This window comes from Carassius carassius, chromosome 2 (genome assembly GCF_963082965.1).
Source record: "Carassius carassius chromosome 2, fCarCar2.1, whole genome shotgun sequence".
In the NCBI taxonomy this organism is placed as follows: domain Eukaryota; kingdom Metazoa; phylum Chordata; class Actinopteri; order Cypriniformes; family Cyprinidae; genus Carassius; species Carassius carassius.
The window spans coordinates 39,487,793-39,507,595 of record NC_081756.1 but is presented as its reverse complement, the minus strand read 5'-3'; the positions used below and the strand labels follow the sequence as shown (position 1 = coordinate 39,507,595).

Genomic DNA, 19,803 nt, shown 5'->3' with positions numbered 1-19,803 from the left:
TCTGCTTGCAGCGCGTCAGTCACGCTCATCAGGAAAGTGAGTGAAACACACACACAAACACACATTTTCATCAAATAATTTGTTATTAAAAGCGGTTCACTTCCGCGATTTGGTACGATTGCGTTCACATAAGTAGCGAACCGTACCAGAGTTCACATGAAGCGTACCCCAGACCACCGTTTTTAAGCGGACTCGGGTACGGTTTGCGGCTGCGCATCCGAATAGGGAAGACAGCGTTCACATCATCCAAACGAACTGAACTCTGGCATCAATTTAACCCGGGTGCACACCAAAAGTGCTAGTGTGAAAGCTCCCTAAGAGTCATGCTTTACTCTGAACATGCAGTGAAACAGACTATTATTTAAAAGGAATACCCCTTTACACCAATATATTTTCTGATCATTATAAAAATGGTGGGACAGATTAGACAGTTAGAATTGGATTAAGAAAAAAAAACTAATATGTTGTATTGGTTTGTCATTTTTTATGTCATTCAGAAATCATGTAGAATACCAGTGAAGAAAATAATTTTCCTCATTTTTTAGCCTAGTTGGTTACGGGGGTGAATTTTCCACTTATCTTCCCATTGGGATTTTAAACTCTTTGTGTTCAGCAAAACAAAGAAATTTGTACATACTTTTAACAGTTTAATACAGGAAGTTATTTTGAATGTTTGTAAACGAAACAGTTGAGGAGCACCATTTACTTTTGACTTTCATTTTTGGTTAAATCTTCCACTTGAGGGTGTATTCCAATTTGCATTTATTGGTAGCTGTGCTTTAAACAAAACATACAACTTTGATAGTGTATGTACATATGTGTGTTCATTTGTTATGAAAACAAGTAATGTAATATTTTGTGTTTTCCCAGCCATCTGGTGACATTAAGGATGTTGAGTAAGAAATCGAAGAGGGCATTCTGATTGTAACTAAGGAGCAGCAATGTGATGTGCTTTCCCAAGGAATAACCAACATTGCTCTCATTTGGATATCCTGTCATCACTGACATCTCCCATGTCCCTAAGGCATTTGGACTCCTAATGGGTCTGTATGCAGTGAACATCCACTATCTCAAGTGCATTAAATACACCATTGTGGCTCTGCAAAAACCTGTGAAGAACAGCTGCTCCCACCATGTGCTCGCTACAGCGGCAGGAATTGTAGGTGTGGGGAAGTGAATGTGCACTGCTCTCTCCATCCTCAATAACACGACTGAGGTGTCCTTGAGCAAGGCACCGTACCCCAACTGCTGCCCGGGGACCGCAGCATAAATGGCTGCCCACTGCTCTGGGTGTGTGTTCACTGCTGTGTGTGCACTTTAGATGGGTTAAATGAAAGGTACAAATGTATGTCATGTCACTTTCCCTTTCAATGTTCATGTGTCCATCAGCTCCACACTCTTTCTTAAAAAGTATTTTTTTAAGGAACCTTAGGTTCTTTTGTGCCTTTCACTACATTTTAGAACGTACATTAAAGTTTATCATATCATGACTTAGAATATGCATGTTCTCATGTACACAAATGTTGTTTCACGTTTCATATTCTTATACAGTATGTACACATTTTCCTTCAAATTGACAAGTGCTTTTACTTTCCTATTTCTGTTTCTTGTTTTATGACCACTAAATAGCATTATGATGTTTTATAAAATAGACAGCAATATGATATAAAAGTAATATGAGTTATCATGTTGCTAGCCTAATGTCAGTAAGAATAATTAGACAAAACTTTATTGTAATAGTCTATTTTCTGTTCAATAATATAGCCATGTATGTTTATAAATAGTTTTTGGATTGTATAGGCCTACATACAAAGCATGCTTGTGTTTATGAATGTAACTAAACTTTTGTTCATTAATATCTGCTCTGGTGTAAATATTTTGAATGTGTTATTCCCCGTTGTTGGTGTTTGTGATCATCTGAGGTATAAATGTAAAAAGTAAGCTGTAAATATCACTGATAATAAATGTGCCATGTGGTAATTGTGTTCTTTTTTCCACTATAAACTACTGCTACAGTAGCATCAGTGACCATCACAATGATGTTAATAATGTAGTTTATTTGTGTAAACAGCATGCTTACTTTTTGCGAGGATAACAGTGCGAAAGAACCAGTTGCAAAGCAAGCCAATGCAAATAAGCAGCCCACTCAGGAACCTGAAACACAGCTAAGACCAAGCGAGGAACACATTCCCATGAGTCTCTTCAATTTATTATTGTTATGTTTTTTTTATTATTCCAGTCTTACTCCACGTTTAACAATATACACTATACCATTCAAAACCTTGGAGAAACCTTAACTGGTGAAACTACATAACCAGTTGTATGCATTTTGTATAAAGCACATTGTATACACTTTAAAATCTTATTAATTACTTATAAAGACCTGAATGGAGCAAGCTCTTATCGCATTATAGTCCTTCACATTAGCTGCTTTCTTAAAACTCTTGCTATTTGATAATACCTATAATATCAAAAACTATGGGTAGCAGATCATTTTCCTATTTAGCACCCAAACTCTGGAACAGTCTCCTTAAAGTTATTTGGGAGGCAAAGACACTGTCAGTTTAAATCTAGTTTAAAGACCCATCTCTTTAACCTGGCTTACACATAACACACTATCGCATTTCTATAATTCAAATCCAGACTGTTAGGCTGCATTTATTAGGTCAATTGGAACCGGGAATACTTCTCACATAACACCCGATGTACTTGCTACATCATAAGAATGACATCTATGCTAATATGAGTCTGTTCCATTCCGAGGTCAAACAGTCTCTATCCAGTCCAGAAGGTGGATTGGCACCTAAAGATGACCACTACAGCCCAATATGACAACTTAATTAGCCCCAGAGACAGATTCTCTGTGAAGACCTCGTGACCTCAATTGCCATCGGCACAAGACCATGGGAACCAATATTGTCGACTTGATTGCACCTAAACTATTTGAGCTGGATGAGCTGGACGATGATATCATTGAATCAATGATGAACTGATCTTAAATGAAAAATTTTGTGTTTACTATTGTCCTCTTGCTCTTTCATTATCAACACTTTTTTTTCTTGTTTAATACTGTAAAGCTACTTTGAGGCAATATGTATTGTAAAAAGCGCTATGTAAATAAACATTTACATTTATCTGATGCTTTTATCCAAAGCGACTTACAATTGCTATATATGTCAGAGGTCACACACCTCTGGAGCAACTAGGTGTTAAGTGTCTTGCTCAGGGACACATTGGTGTCTCACAGTGGATTCGAACCCGGGTCTCCCACACCAAAGTCATGTGACATATCCACTGTGCCAACACCAATCCAAATAAAGGTGTCTTGACTTGAATGAATAGTTTCATAGTTCCAAAACCTATTGATCCAGAAATAACCCTGCTGGGCCAATGCCGCTCTGAACCACACTCAGTAAGATTTACATATCTGCTAGTGAAATGTGTCTTGACAGAAGAATGGAGACATGAAAAAAAAAAAAAAAAACGAATTATGCACCAAAACACTTAATGCATAATTAAATGTTATATTTATGTAAAGGATTGAAGAAAATAAATTGTTATTTTTGGCACAACACAACTATGCAATTTCAGAACAAACACATTCATACAACATATAAAAATAAACAAATTAGCATCTGCCAGAGACTGTATAAAAAGATGGACAACGTGTCTCCTATTCTTTCCCCTATAGAAAAGTGAAGCTACGGAACCCGTCACGTCACCTGTAGGAGAAAATAAATACAGTCCTGTATTTGATAATCCTGTAATGAATATTATTACAGGTGCTGGTCATATAATTAGAAATATCTTCAAAAAGTTGATTTATTTCACTAATCCCATTCTAAAAGTGAAACTTGTATATTATATTCATTTATTACACACAGACTATTTGCTGTACACCCTTTTTAAATTCCTTAGTCACCTTTGAGTCTCTCCACTTGCTTCCACTTGCATACTTGATCCCCAGCCTTCTACTTTATTTAAATCATGTTTTGGTTATTTGTGCCCTGCTGTTCTTACCATTATTAATGACTCCTTGGCTACTGGCGTTGTGCCAACAGCACTTAAAACTGCTGCTGTCACTCCCATGCTAAAAAAGCCAAATAGTGATTCGAACAATCTTAGTAACTTTCGTCCAATTTCTCATCTTCCATTTATTGCTAAAATTTTAGAGGGTGTTGTTTCGTCTCAATTATACAACCATCAACAATATGTTTGAGCCCCTTCAATCTGGGTTTAGGAAACTGCACAGTACTGAAACAGCCCTGGTTAAAGTTGTAAATGATTTACTCTTAGCTTCTGATTCAGGCGCTCTCTCGTTTCTCATTTTACTCGGTCTTAGTTCAGCATTTGACACTGTTGACCATATGCTTTTACTGAATAGACTGGAAACTGTCTTCGGTGTATCTGGAACTGCCCTTGAGTGGTTCAGGTCATATTTTACAGGTCGCACTCGATTTATTTTTATGGATTGTTTCAGATCTGATGTGGACCCTATCTGTACTGGTGTCCCACAGGGCTCAGTTCTTGGTCCCTTGCCTTTCAGTATTTATATTTATCCTCTTGGTCAGCTATTAAGATCCCTTAACCTCAGCTATCACTTCTATGCTGACGATACTCAGATTTATATACATTCTCAACCTGGTCAATTTGTAGATGTCCCTCATCTTTCCATCTGTATTTCTGAGATTAAGATGTGGATGGCTAAATATTTTCTCTGTCTAAACAGCTCTAAAACTGAAGTTATGCTCCTTGGCTCTCCCCACCAACTGCGAAATGCTGCTTCAATAGATCTTTCAGTTAATGGTGCTGCCCTAGAGCTACACAGTAAATCAAAAAACCTTGGTGTTATCTTTGACGCCACTTTGTCATTCAAGCCTTTTGTCTAGAACACAGTAAAGACCGCATTTTTCCATCTTAGAAATATTGCACGTATTCGGCCAATGTTGTCCTTTTCTTTTGTTTTCTCAAGAATTGACTATTGCAATGCTCTCCTTGTTGGAGTGTCCAAATCCTCTCTTAACAAATTGCAATACTTGCAGAATTCAGCAGCTAGAATTTTAACTGGGGCTAGGGCTGGCGACCATATAACTCCTGTTTTGAAGACATTGCACTGGCTGCCTGTTAAATACCATATAGATTTTAAAATTTTAATGCTTACATATAAGGCTATGCATGGACTCGCTCCATGGTATTTGACAGATCTTTTAACATCTTACACGCCAACTCGCAATTTACGCTCTTCTCAGCATGGTCTCTTAGCTGTCCCCAAAACAAGGTTACGATCCAGGGGTGACAGGGCCTTTTATTAATTTGCCCCAAAACTGTGGAACTCTCTCCCAACTGACATTAGGGTTGCTAATTCTTTAGCTGTTTTTATAACCTTACTTAAAGCATTCTTTTTTTAGGGAAGCTTTTCTTTGATTGTTTTGTAATTTTTTTTTTTTTTTTGCTTTGTATAATATCTTGTTTTTTATTGTTGTGTTTTTCTTTTATGTAGTTTTCTTGGAAAGCGCCTTGAGAAGCAATTTTTAAAGGCGCTATACAAAATAAATGTATTATTATTATTATTATTATTATTATTTAGGGGTGTAACGATTCACTCGTTTTCTCGATGCATCGATTACAAACCCTGACGATTCATATGCATCGATCTTGAAACATGATTTTTGAATCGTGAGTCACCGATCTTGGACAGTAATCGATTCAAAATGCTAAGAATCGAATGAATCGCGATTTCTATAGCGATTCAGTGCTTTCAAAATGTATACACATTAAATTACTACACGCACGAATTAATGGAGACCTTGAAGAGTGTTCGTGAATCGTGCCTCTTATCTGTCCTTCACGCGCTCCACTGTTTACCGACTGAGACTGTCACAGGATTGCGCTCGCGCTCCGTTCGTCTCTGACGCAGCGGACGTGTGATCTATAGGACTCGTGTCCAGTAATGCTAACGTGAAGTACTTTTACTTTTCTGTAGTTTGTCAATGGCTCTCTGCATCTTACCGACGGAGTTACCGGAGCCGTCGACAGCTGTATTTATTGCATGGACGGAGCAGAAATGTAAGTGTCTAAATCATACGCACAGTTCCACTGAATGATAAATGTGTTTAAACAATGCGGATGAACCGAATATACGAAGGAAACTTTTAAAATTAACCACAGCATTAACAACGACCTTGAAATAAGAGCGCGAGATTTATCTGATAATCAGGTGCATGAAAGTAGCGTTTGTTTCATTAGCAAACGTTTTCTCTCAGAATCATTCGCTGATGGAGAGGAAAAGTTAAATAGAGATGAAGACGTTTTCACACTGAAAGAGAAGCGATCTAGCTCTCATAGATGTGCCAGGCTATATCTGCAGCTAAACCGAATAAAAGCAGAATGAACTGATGAAACTAAAAAAAAAAACACAAACAATTTATGAATGATGCAGTGCTAATTGACATTTATTACAGTACAGAAACTATAAAGTATATTTTCTACCTTATTCTGTGCAGAAAATTTAAATAATTGCTAATTAAATGTAGCCTAGTATATAAAACAATAATAAAATTGCCATTAGGAAAAAAATATCGATTACAAATGATTGATTATTGTCCAGCAGTGTATTTGATTTATTACAGCTAATTAAAAATAATTAAAAAAGAAGATAATTCCTTGTAAAAAAAAATAAATAAATAAAATAATAATAATAATTATTATTATTATATAGGCTACATACATAAAATGATTGTATTTGACATTTCTGTCACTTCTGAAATTATGGCTATGCCCCTGGTGTGACAAAATGTTAGCTTTTACATAATACTCTTTAAGCTCTTTTTTAAAAACTTGGCTTACATTCATTTTTACGTATGCCATGTCGCATCATTAAACTAGCATTTAACAATGGACAAAAGTTTTTTTTTGTTTTTTTTTCTAACCTATGGTTCTCTAACCATAAATGCTACTGTAATTTGCCCCCTGACTAAGCATTTAAAGAATTTAGTAGAAGCATTTAAATAATCCCGTGAATGCACTTAAAGAATGCCGAATCGAATCGTTATAATCGAATCGAATCGAATTTAATTGTGAATCGAATCGAATTGAATCGTTCTAAATTTGCAAAAATCGTTCTTGAATCGAATCGAAAACCTATGAATCGTAATCGAATCGAATCGCTGCCTTGCCAAAGATTCACAGCCCTATTATTATTATTATTATTATTGTTATTATTATAGCATCAAGTGTTTTTCTTGGTAACATATGTAATCCAGTTCTCTGAGTAGGGAACAAGATGCTGAGCAGTTCTGCCATACTTTGTCATTACTGCTACAACTAAGAAAAATCTAAGCATGAACCTCAAATGTAGCTTAACAAAAAATTGTATTTAACCAAAAATGTTAGCATTGGGTAGAGTAAAACCATTGAAATGGCTTTATGTGAAGCTTTCTGCTAGAATTCTGTTGGTGTAGAGTCTGTGCAGACTACTCACCCACAAGATTAAAACAAGCATTTAATTCACCTACTGTTTTGTATCTCTGTCTGGCTCATTCTCATCACCATCCTCCTCAATACTTAATAAACTAGAAAGGTACAGCAGATCCAACAATAGCTGTTTATCAGTTCAATCTCCGCACAACATGCAGTCTATGTGCAACAGAGTTTTTTTTTACAACATTTGTGGCCTCAGTTAGCCAATAGCTGTATTTGACTCCACAAAATATGTAGCATACTTATCTACTTTAACTTGACATCACAATTTTTAACCCATTCACATTCATATACAGTCATTCAAGGATTATAGCTGCCATGGAAAGAGCCTTTTTAAAACCTTACAACACAAAGAACAAAAACCCATGTAGTAATCCATAAGCTACTACTGATGAAAAAAGAGTTCATAACTTTATTCAAAAACTCACATGAGTGCCAAAACAAATTAGACAGTCATTTTATCAATGAGATTTTTCAGGGGTTATATCAGAGTTGCTTCCTTGAGCCCTTCCAGAAAGTTCAAAATCAATAGCTTAACCCTCTGGAGTCTAAGGGTATTTTTGGGGCCTGGAGAAGTTTTGTCATGCCCTGACATTTGTGCTTATTTCAGTTTCTTATAAATATCTAAATGGGTAAAGTCTAATCTCACTGTAATCAGCACAAACTGGGCTATAATAATATGTGAGCAGCATGTATGTACATGATTGTATTTTTGAGAAAAAAAATGTAATGCGTGGTTAGTGAAAAACTAAAAATGTTAAAACACTTTAATAAGGCAATAAAACACATAAAGAACAATGGTTCCCGGGACTTTTGAGAACTGGAGCTTGTAGCCTTTCTAAATTATGTGAAAATCATCTTGTTTACTCACTTACAGAAAACAATGTATTGATTTAAATTTTCTAAGACACTTTTTGTTGGTGAAAGTCATATGCGAGTAGGCGTCAACTATCATGAATATCATTGTGATTTACACCTGAGAAGACAAAGACCCGCATAATGAGCTGCATAATGAGCCATTCAGTCATCTGTGCCACTGAGAGGAAGGAGTTACAAGAAGGAGTTATATATATACCAACTAACGTCTTGAAAATATGAACACTTATGAATTCAAAAATTAGCATAATTTACTTTTTTGAATGAGCCAAAATGTATTCAGAAATGCTTTTTGCTCATATTTCAAGAGTAAGGTCTAAAAAGTCTGAATATGGCAAACATCATGGCATAATAAAAAAATAAATAAACAAAACATGCAGCACAACCATTAGAGGACACCATACACATACAAATGAGGCCATAAAATGTCACAAATTCTTGTCGGATTAATCAGGATTAAACCATGTAAATCTTGGGCCTCATAAACTGCTGAAGTTTTGCATCATGTCAATAAGAATCACATGATCAACTGTATCAAAGGCATGAAAATTTCATGGCAAACTAGGTTTTATATAGGGTACCTTAGTCTTCATTGATTTGTCAATCGTTTAATAATACCTGCAACTAAACTTTCAGGGAAACATTCAGCATTGTAGAAAAATGTACAGTGAACACTAAGGTGCTAATTCTGCACTTCTAAAAGATCCAGATTTACCAACAAAATTCATGTCTGCTCAGTAACAGAATAGAAACACTATTCAAATAGCTCCTTCACTGAAACTGTATGAGATAGGTACCTAAGCAAGTATGTATCAAAAATCTTAAATCTTACCAGGGCATTCATGCTGTCAGTTTGACCTGATTCAATATTTATAAACATTTCTTGTGAAGGATTTTTGACTCTATGTGCCTTACGCATTGCTGCATTGCCCATGGTGGATATGTAAGGATGTATAGAGAAATTCAGAAACAATCAATTAAGACTTTTCCTTTTGGCTCCCATTTCTGAGCCGAACAGAGAAGCACCAGTCTGTCCTACCAGTTTATCTATCATTTAGACAGACAACTAGTCCCTTCCATGACCATTGGAGCTCTACAGCAGTAGAGTAGATACTCTAACCACTGGATGCTAATGCTTCTCCTCCATTGCTAATTTGAGCCCTGGCTATTTTACACCCACAAGCCCAGCTATCCATGTCAGTGGTGGCATGTTTGAGATGTTGGAACAGGGAGGATGACATGGTCAAAACAGGGAGGTAAGGTGGGAAATTCCAGGTAGGATTGCCACCAGTACCTTAAAATTCAGAATCGTCCTGTATTTAAAGGTAAAATTATGCCTCCCATATCGATTTGACATGATTTGACCCGTATTTTACAAAGGACAAAGATTTTGCTGGCATTATGGGTGGATTATTATCATTATTTGCTGGGTGGATAATACTAATAGCAATTAGAATAAAATACATTTCATAAGAAGTATTGTTGTAAAAGCTTGTTTGCACATGATTGCATTTTGGCGTCTTTGTTTCCATAGTGACAAAGTCTTCAGAATGCGTGTTAAGCCTCTTTCACACGGAACGCAGCATACAGGAAACGTGTGGCTCACCTCAACCCTTTGAACACAGTAGGCTCTCCAGATGAAAGGCTGAATGGGAAAGTTTTCAACTAGTTTGCAGAGAAGCATTTCAGTTGCTCACAGTGGACTGACTTAAAGGTATAGTTCACCCAAAAATGAAAATTCTGTCATTTACACACCCACAAGTTGTTCCAAACCTGTGATCATTTCTTTCTTCTGTTTAGCATAAAAGAAGATCCTTTGAAGAATGTGGTTAACCAAACAGTTTTGGTCCCCAAAGTCTCCGATAGTATATATTTTTCCCAACTATGAAAGTTACTTAGGACCAGCAGCTGTTTAGTTACCCACATTCTTCATAGTTCATCTTCTTCTGTGTTTAACAGAAGGAAGAACTTTATGCAGGTTTAGAAGTATGTTAGGTATGACCGAATTTTCATGTTTGGGTGAACCATCCCTTTAAAGTGAAAGACACATCCATGCTTCTAAAGGTATTGGCCTATTGTTTTATTAAAATGTGGATAGTCTGTTAAAATAATATTCTATACATTATCAGAACTTGGTAGACATAATAATTATATTATTGGACATTATTAGACAGATTAATTAATACAAACCAGATTCCAAAAAAGTTGGGACACTGTACATTATGAATAAAAACAGAATGCAATGATGTGGAAGTTTCAAATTTCAATATTTTATTCAGAATACAGTACAACATAAATGACATATCAAATGTTTAAACTGAGAAAATGTATAATTTTAAGGGAAAAATAAGTTGATTTTAAATTTCATGGCATCAACACATGTTTACCACTGTGTGGCATCCCCTCTCCTTTTTATAACAGTCTGCAAACGTCTGGGGACTGAGGAAACAAGTTGCTCAAGTTTAGGAATAGGAATGTTGTCCCATTCTTGTTTAATACAGGCTTCTAGTTGCTCAACTGTCTTAGGTCTTCTTAGTCGCATCTTCCTCTTTATGATGTGCCAAATGTTTTCTATAGGTGAGAGATCTGGAATGCAGGCTGGCCATTTCAGTACCAGGATCCTTCTTCTATGCAGCCATGATGTTGTAATTGATGCAGTATGTAGTCTGGCATTGTCATGTTGGAAAATGCAAGGTCTTCCCTGAAAGAGATGATGTCTGGTTGGGAGCATGTGTTGTTCTAAAACTTGGATATACCTTTCAGCATTGATGGTGCCTTTCCAGATGTGTAAGCTTCCCATGCCACATGCACTCATGCAACCCCATACCATCAGAGATGCAGGCTTCTGAACTGAGCGCTGATAACAACTTGGGTTGTGTTTGTCCTCTTTAGTCCAGATGACATGGCACCCAGTTTTCCAAAAATAACTTCCAATTTTGATTTGTCTGAACACAAAACAGTTTTCCACTTCACCACAGTCCATTTAAATGAGCCTTGGCCCAGAGAAAACAACTGTGCTTCTGGATCATGTTTATATATGGCTTCTTTTATGATCTATAGAGTTTAGCTGGCAACGGCGAATGGCACGGTGGATTGTGTTCACCGACAATGTTTTCTGGATGTATTTCTGAACCCATGTTGTGATTTCCATTACAGTAGCATTCCTGTATGTGATGCAGGGTCCGAAGATCACGGGCATCCAGTATGTTTTTCCGGCCTTGACCCTTATGCCCAGAGATTGTTCCAGATTCTCTGAATCTCTGGATGATATTTTGCACTGTAGATGATGATAACTTCAAACTCTTTGTCATTTTTCCCTGAGAAACTCGTTTCTGATATTGCTCCACTATTTTTCGCTGCAGCATTGGGGGAATTGGTGATCCTCTGCTCATCTTGACTTCTGAGAGACACTGCCACTCTGAGAGGCTCATTTTATACCCAATCATGTTGGCAACTGACCTAATAAGTTGCAAATTGATCCTCCAGCTGTTCCTTAAATGTACATTTAACTTTTCCAGCCTCTTATTGCTACCTGTCCCAGCTTTTTTGGAATGTGTAGCTATCATGAAATCCAAAATGAGCCAATATTTGGCATGACATTTCAAAATGTCTCACTTTCAACATATGTTATGTTATCTATATTCTATTGAGAATAAACTATATGTTTATGAGATTTGTAAATTATTCTATTCCTTTTTTACTCACAATTTTTTACAGTGTCACAACTTTTTTGTAATTGGGTTTGTAGATTATTCATGTAAGGCCCTATTTATTAATTTACCATTTATATTAAACATAAATATATACGTAATAAATCATCATATTTGTCACATACAATTTAGTCCTAATTTAAGCAAATGAAAAAAAAAAATAATAATAATAATAATAATTATCAGCATTCAGTGTTCCAATGTCCACCAAGGATTGTGTTAACAAAAGTGGCTCTATCCAATTAACATTAAACAAACATGCCGATTTGAGTATTTCTGATATCAGAGTTGTGGGTGGGAGGTAAAGAACATTCAAGATTATTTGCTCACATTACTGTAAGTTACTCAGTATTACTTGTTTATAAAACTTTTTTAAGATAAAAAAAAACAACAACAAAAAAACACTTACTTATGTGCTTGTATATCTGCTTTTATATGCTTACATATAGTATGTGTGTATTGATTAATTTATTGATTTAACCTTCATGATCAATGATACAATTCGTTTGTCATTCCTTTACTTGTCCTTTTAGTTGCCATTTCTTGGTGTGCATGTTTGTGTGTGTGCGTATGTGTGTGTTTGGAACTTGTGAAAGTTTTCCTCTTCTACATAATACACCAGCTGTTTTGGCTAAAATGTTTCGCATTCAGTGAAATATTTTAGCATGGAGCCCATTCAACAAAGTGCCCATTTGAAGGTCCATCCACTTCAGTTAACCACAAACCACATAATAGTGTAGTGTAAAGAGACCTTGATTGTCATTATCAAAAAATTATCATTACATACAATTTTCATTCTGCTCCCTACATCAAGTTATTGTATGGCTTCAGAATCATAAGAATCAGGTGTGGTAAATAAGGTACATCGTGTTATCTTATTTACCCATAAAATGTGCATAGTACCTTAAAGATACATATTAGAGCCTTTTGAAAGGTTATGTTTGTAGGGTAGGTATGTAGGGTGTATGTTAGGAGTATTTGTTTTCATTACTGCATAGACAAATGTTAATTTCAAATGTTGCATACCAGTCAGAGCACCATTAAGCAAAAACTTTACACCATTTCACTTTCCTCAGCACAGTGAAGTACTATATAATTGATTATGCTGATCACAACTGTGCAAAAAAAAAAAAAAAAAAGGTTGTTCATAGACCAATTACTATTGCCATATTTCATCAAGACTGATGACCTACACAGTACAATTTCGTACTGATCGCAAAACATTTCAAGGACTACAATGCATAGCTGCTCCTAACATGAACATTTCTGGACATAAAGCTTTCCTACTTCTTATAAATTCTGTGTTGTATCTGCTCATACCTAAAGGTTTTTATTGTTAAAGTAGCCACTATAACATTAAGATACATAAACAGACACTCCTCTGTGCTACCACAACAAGAAAGCATGATAGATACACCAAACACACATTGCTCCTAAGTGCCAAGTCTGTGCTATTACACTTCAGCGCTGACTACAGGACTAAGACATGTCTTTGATGTCTCTTTGTTACATGCAGATAAACCATTTTGGTTTCTCACACAACACAGCACTGGGTGGATAGCAGGAGCACTGTAAAGATGCAAAACCATAAAGAGATGTGTCACAGACATGTGTTGCATCAACAAATAGGCAATGATTATAACTGGATGCCAGAAAAGTATGTGTGCAGATTCAGAGGGATGTGAAAGAGATAAAAAAAAAAGGACATACATATTTCTGATGCATGAACTACAGTATTAATAAATATCATGGTTTGGGTGTAACATCTGCCTGAAAATGTAAAAAAAAAAGAAAGGCTTTTAAAGAACTGAAAGATGATTACTGTGGACATCATGCATTAGATGGTCGAAGTGGTATGAATATAAATTACAGGCTTTAACTTCTAAATAGTGACAAAGGAAAAAGCTATCCATTTAAACTATTAATTAAAGTACTACATGATGACAATACATACATTTATCTGCTTTAATTGCAGCCTGCTTTAATGATAATGTTCTTCTTTCTAAGGCAGGTGCATCTTAAGTCAGACTTGAATGCTGATGGATAGTTGATGAATGGTTGGATGAGAGGGTGGAGGAGGTTTTTTGAGGGCCCATGTCCCTGGTGCTCTGGTGGAGATAAGGTGAGATGGAAAATGCCGATGCCTGCATTACCTTACACCTGCGCTCTGCTTTTTCACGAGAGCGCCTTCTTGTCTCACAAGCTTTCTCTAATGCTTTCAAATCGTGAGCCTGTTCCATCTCCACTCTGGCCTTTTTGATGCTTGCTGCAGCATGCGCCATAGCAAAAGTCCCTCAGTATCAGTAGCAATAAGCAGAAATCGAAGGATGTATGATGTTAGCAATGAAGAAACAGGTCTTAGGTGACTTTCAAGCCCAAGGACAGAAGAGTAACGCCCACTCTTGCAGCTCTGGAAGTATGCAGGGTGGTAGAGAGAAAGAAAAAGGAGAACAGAGAGAAGCAGTGGCGCTCAACTCCTCCCACGACAAGTCTAAATAGACAAGTAGTATCAAGCAGCATTCTCCTTCTCCCGCTCTACGGAAAACTACATTTAAGGTGTGAGTGTATGTGTGAGGGAGAGAGAGAAAGAGAGAGAGAGAGAGAGAGAGAGAGCACTATAAGGGGTGGAGGAACTATATGAGCATAGATAAAATAATTAGAGGTAAACATGAAGAGGGAAATAGGGCAGACCCACCCCCCTTGTGTACTCAAGCAGCGGCGTCAGCCGCTTAGCTTTGGATTGTGGCACAATCAGTCATTAGACAACATGCCTTCCTGACCAATCACATTTTTTCATGGGTCTCTGGGCAGGGTGGTAGGGATGGAAGGATGTGGCTAATGTATTGTATAGCTCACTGTTGCTGAAGACAAGAAAGTGGGTGCAGCCATGGAAGAAAAAAACAAGGGGGGAGATAAAAGATCAAAGATACCACTCTCTCTTCTGCAATTCCCATCCCCTCAGCATTCCCACATCTCCCTTCCACCTGTTGAAAGAGGAACTGGTGCAGTCTGCCTCTGTGTGGTAATACTAGCTGATTTATACACTCATAGATTATTCTCTCTTTCAGTCTTATTCAAATCCCTATACTCATTATACTGATTACAGTACAAAGAGACAATGGCAAAATTTTGGCAAAAAACAATATACCAGAGAAACTTTAAAATAAAATAAATCAATTAAATTGCATTATTTTGTTTTATAAACATCATAAAAATACATAGATATATGTTATGACTAATGATTATAATGATAGTAGATAGACTATAGATAGATATAGATAGATAGACTAATGATGATGATAGTAAGACAAAAAAAAAATTGTCAATAACAATATAGAGTACATATTTGTTAGGATTCAGGACCTGATTTGCCCCTGTTTCTGTGTTCCCTTATTTGGTCACGTTCCTTTTCTCGTTGTCTCATTATTAGTTGATTACCCGCACCTGTCTGTCCCTTGTTAAGTTTAGTATAAATGTGTAGTCTGCCTCATGTTTCCTTGTCAGGTCTTGAACGTCATCATTGTGCTCTTTGTCTCCCTGTTGGACCATAATTAAAGACTCTTGTTTTGTATAATCTCCATTTCCTCATTCCCTTGCTCCAGCGCATTGTGACAGAAGACCCGATCAAAACCATTACAGAACAGTTAGCGAGAAAGACACGGAGGGTTCAAGCACAGAGAGGAGCTCCGCCCCCTGCACCATGGCTGAGGGTGAGTTGTGTATGACACGGTGACTGTGTCATACCGAAGAGGAGAGGGCTCCCGTTATTAAGTTATGGCCTGAAAGCCCAGAGGCTCACAAATGGCCACCCTCTCCTGCTTCCTGCTCCACTGTCATCCACTGTTGCCCTCAGCCCAGCATCTATGTGATGCGAGCTTCACAGGACTGCCATCCTCCAGCGTCGACATGCTCAGAGTATCCCTTGTCTCAGCTTCCAGCATCTGGACTCCGCCTCATCCCATTGACCCATCGACTCCACCATGTCTACTAGCTCCCTCTTCTCCACTGTAACTAGGTAAGCCACTAGCTCCGCCAGGCTCCGTCATTCCTTCGGCTCTGCCTTAGTCTGGAATCGACCATCCTGCGCCTTGGGACTCCACTCCTCCGGCTTTGCCTCGTCCCTCCCGCTCCATCAGGCTCCTTCATTTCCTCGGCTCCTCCTCAGTCCTCTGTCACTCCAGCTCCACCGTGGCCTCCCGGATCCATGCCTTATTTGGTCATGATCCTGTACTCGTTGTCTCATTATTAGTTGATTACCCGCACCTGTCTGTCCTTTGTCAAGTTTAGTATAAATGTGTTGTCTGCCTCATGTTTCCTTGTCTGGTCTTGAACGTCATCCTTGTGCTCTGTGTTTCCCTGTTGGATAATTAAAGACTCTCATTTTGTGGAATCGCCACATCTCATCGTTCCCTCGCTTGAATCGTGATGATATTATTTATAAAATAAATATCCCTATATAAATATATCCCTATGTAACCTGTCACGAATACAATAGCCATTTTGAATTTTGTAGATTAATTTATTGTAGAATAATTTATATGTATATGGTTCAGATGTTTTTTTTCTTTTTTTAATACATGAATTGTTTGTTGTTAATGTGATTTATTATTATTATTATTTTATTTTATTAATGTCCTTTTCTCATTATTTACCCCCCCCCCCCAATAGTTTGTTAATAATAGACCATTAACTCATAATTCTTTTGTTTTGTTAAAGAACACACTGAATAAACTCAAAACAAAGCTTTACAGCACAGGTCAAAACAATGCTGGCTAGAAGATGAAGACAGTCCATCCACACACAACTCCCCCTGAACATTAGACAAATAGACATGCAGGTAAGGATGCTTTGAAATTGATGAAAAATATTTCATGAACTGTCTGACTTTCAGGTATCATTCAATTTATAAAAGTTAGCTATGTGAAATAAATTGCTAACTGCATGGAATATAGATTACTATTTATATAATAATTTAGCACTTCAATTTAGAATACGCTGAAAAAAATGGAGTATGTCCATCCATCCAGGGACACAGGATGGTTGGAGCCTATCCAGTGTCTCATGAAATCACCCTGAATAGATGGACAGTCACAGATCTTATGTGCACACAGTCAATATACAAACATACAGATAATTTACCATCTTCAATTGACCTGCTCTACATATCTGTAGGCAAATAGTGCACCTGAAGGAATCCCACACCAACATTTAAAAAACATGCAGACTCCACACAGAAAAGCCTACTTGATTAGCTGGGAATCTGCTTGCTGGTCAAATGTTGTGTGAGAATGTTATTTGCTTGAATGTTAGTAACCATTCAGTTTCTGGTCCCCTCTCTCTGGTGATGTTATAGCAACTACTGTTGTGCTAGCATGTAAACTTTTAAATCACCCATGCAATATAGTCTCACATTAAGTGTTATCTCTTTTATAATTTGTTTGATAAAGTTCAAGTATGATAAAGTATGGCTTCACACCTGCTCATTTCTAATTCATCTAATTGCTAGTATTACAGCTTGCTCCTTGTTATCACACTCCCTGGTTCCCCCTTTAAAACCAAATGATACCAGATCAGAAGCACACAAAATTGCTGAAATGAAATGAACATTTATTTTATAAAGTAACTAAGAAAAAAATGCATTCCAAGGCTATAGGTAGATCTCTGAAACAGGCACTTGTGTACCGACTGGCCTGACAAAACAAACAACACTGACTCAACTACAGAGGTGGAAAGAGTACAAAAATATTCTACTCAAGTAAAAGTACCATTACATTAATGAAATTTTACTTAAGTACAAGTAAAAGTACCAGTCTAAAAATCAACTCAAGTAAAAGTAAAAAGTAGCTCATTTAAACTTTACTCAGAGTAAAAATTACTTAGTTACATTTTAACAGTGGGAGGGAGTCAAAAATGGGACAGGCCAAGGGTGTCAAACTCAGTTCCTGGAGGGCCACAGTCCTGCACAGTTTAGATCTAACCCTAATTAAACACACCTGATCCAGCTAATCTAATCATTTAGGTTTATTTGAAAACTACATGATATGTGTGCTGGAGCAGGGGTAGAACTAAACTCTGCAGGGCTACGGCCCTCCAGGAACTGAGTTTGACACCCCTGGGATAGGTCTATTAATCTCAAACTAGTCGTTTTTAATTAAAGGAATCAGTTATTTAGAATAATAAAACATTTGGGCTGTTACCAGGCAAATCAGTGTCAACAAACTCATCTTTTAATGCAGAGGAAATGCAGAAGATTCATTGGAAGTGGCATTTAGATGTATTAACACTGTTTAGTGCAGGACAAGAATGCATTTAACCTGCAGTTACAAATGCATGAATAATGTTTTGATATACAAGACATAAAATGTTGAATACTCATTTGAAATGATAAGAAATTAATTATTTTAAAAAAAATCAAAAGATACTTTAAATGTGAAATTAAAATGGCCAGTATGTGTCAGCAAGTCACTGTTAATAAGTGAGTCATTGCGACTGAACCGAATCATTTAAACGGCTGATTCATTCAGGAACGAAACAATGTCACGTTGCTCAGAGACGCAAAACTGTGCTTTGGTGGCTGTGTTTGGAATTATTTTCTGTTGTAGAAATAGAGCTAAAAAAGGCAATATGGTGTCTAAAACGCAAGTCTCTTAATTAACTTGTTTACTGAACTGTTATATATATGTATGTATATATTCATGATGATTTTTGGAGGAAAAGACGGCCTTCTTTGTGGGATTTTGATTTAATATATGAAATTATATAAATATGTGAATTTTCTGCCCCTATATCTTACATTTTGTGATCATTCTAAATGCACTTTAGGAGACTGAATCACACACACAGTGAAAGAACGCACTATAAATGCGCGCAAATCATTAAAACAAAAAATATGATATTATCGCAGACGATATATATAGCACACTCCTCACCACTGTCTTTTTGGCTAATTTGTGCAAAACCTCTTGCTAAAATGTCAAAGCTTCATTTAACCACCAATGCAACGATGCAATTATTTAGCTTACCTCTACATTCTTGCGAAGGGTTGATGTCTTGTCGAGATTTTATAAGCTGCTAGTTTGGTCTTCCTAGGCAAGTACAGCTTACACTACATAATAGAGCATACATATGGCCAGGGGTTCACTTCATTTCCTTCGAGTTCAACTTCAGAATATGACGGGGTTTCGTTTTCAGCGGAGTCTGCACCACTAACGCCTGTTTTGACCGTCTGCATCTTTCTTGTGATTTTAGCGCCAGTTTTCCCTCCTGCCCATTATTTACTGCCGTAGTTTCCAGGGAGCGATTTTTTTTTTTTTTGTTTTGTTTTTACTCAGTAATTAATGTGTTTTAAAATGTAGCGAAGTACAATACTTTAAACAAAATATACTTAAGTAAAAGTAAAATTACAGATTTAAAAAATTACTTTAAAAAGTATTAGTACACAAAAAAAGCTACTCAATTACAGTAACGCGAGTAAAAGTAATTCGTTACTTTCCACCTCTGCTCAACTATTATTGATCATTTTCCAAAAGTGTCACAGTTGTCAGTAAATCTTGAACCACAGCTAATAGTGGTAGGCCCAAGTAAATTTTCAACGATAACAAACAGACCACAGTCTCATATTACTATCTAACTTCCCAAGGAATTCATTTATTTATGGAATTTGTTATTTATTTTTTGTGTAAAGGACGTGTATATAGCCTAGCTCAGAGCAGCAGTGCAATTCAGATCACAGGCTATT

General features: G+C 36.8%; 1 protein-coding gene across 1 annotated transcript in view; it reads right to left on the bottom strand.

Annotated features, from left to right (window-relative positions):
- Positions 1 to 14,347, bottom strand: part of LOC132099029 (ankyrin-2-like) — a 130,364-nt gene extending 116,017 nt beyond the window's left edge. The window contains 1 exon segment of the mRNA XM_059505404.1: positions 14,219 to 14,347. Within this exon segment, the coding sequence (XP_059361387.1) occupies positions 14,219 to 14,347 (129 nt within the window).
- Positions 14,348 to 19,803: the final 5,456 nt, after the last annotated feature.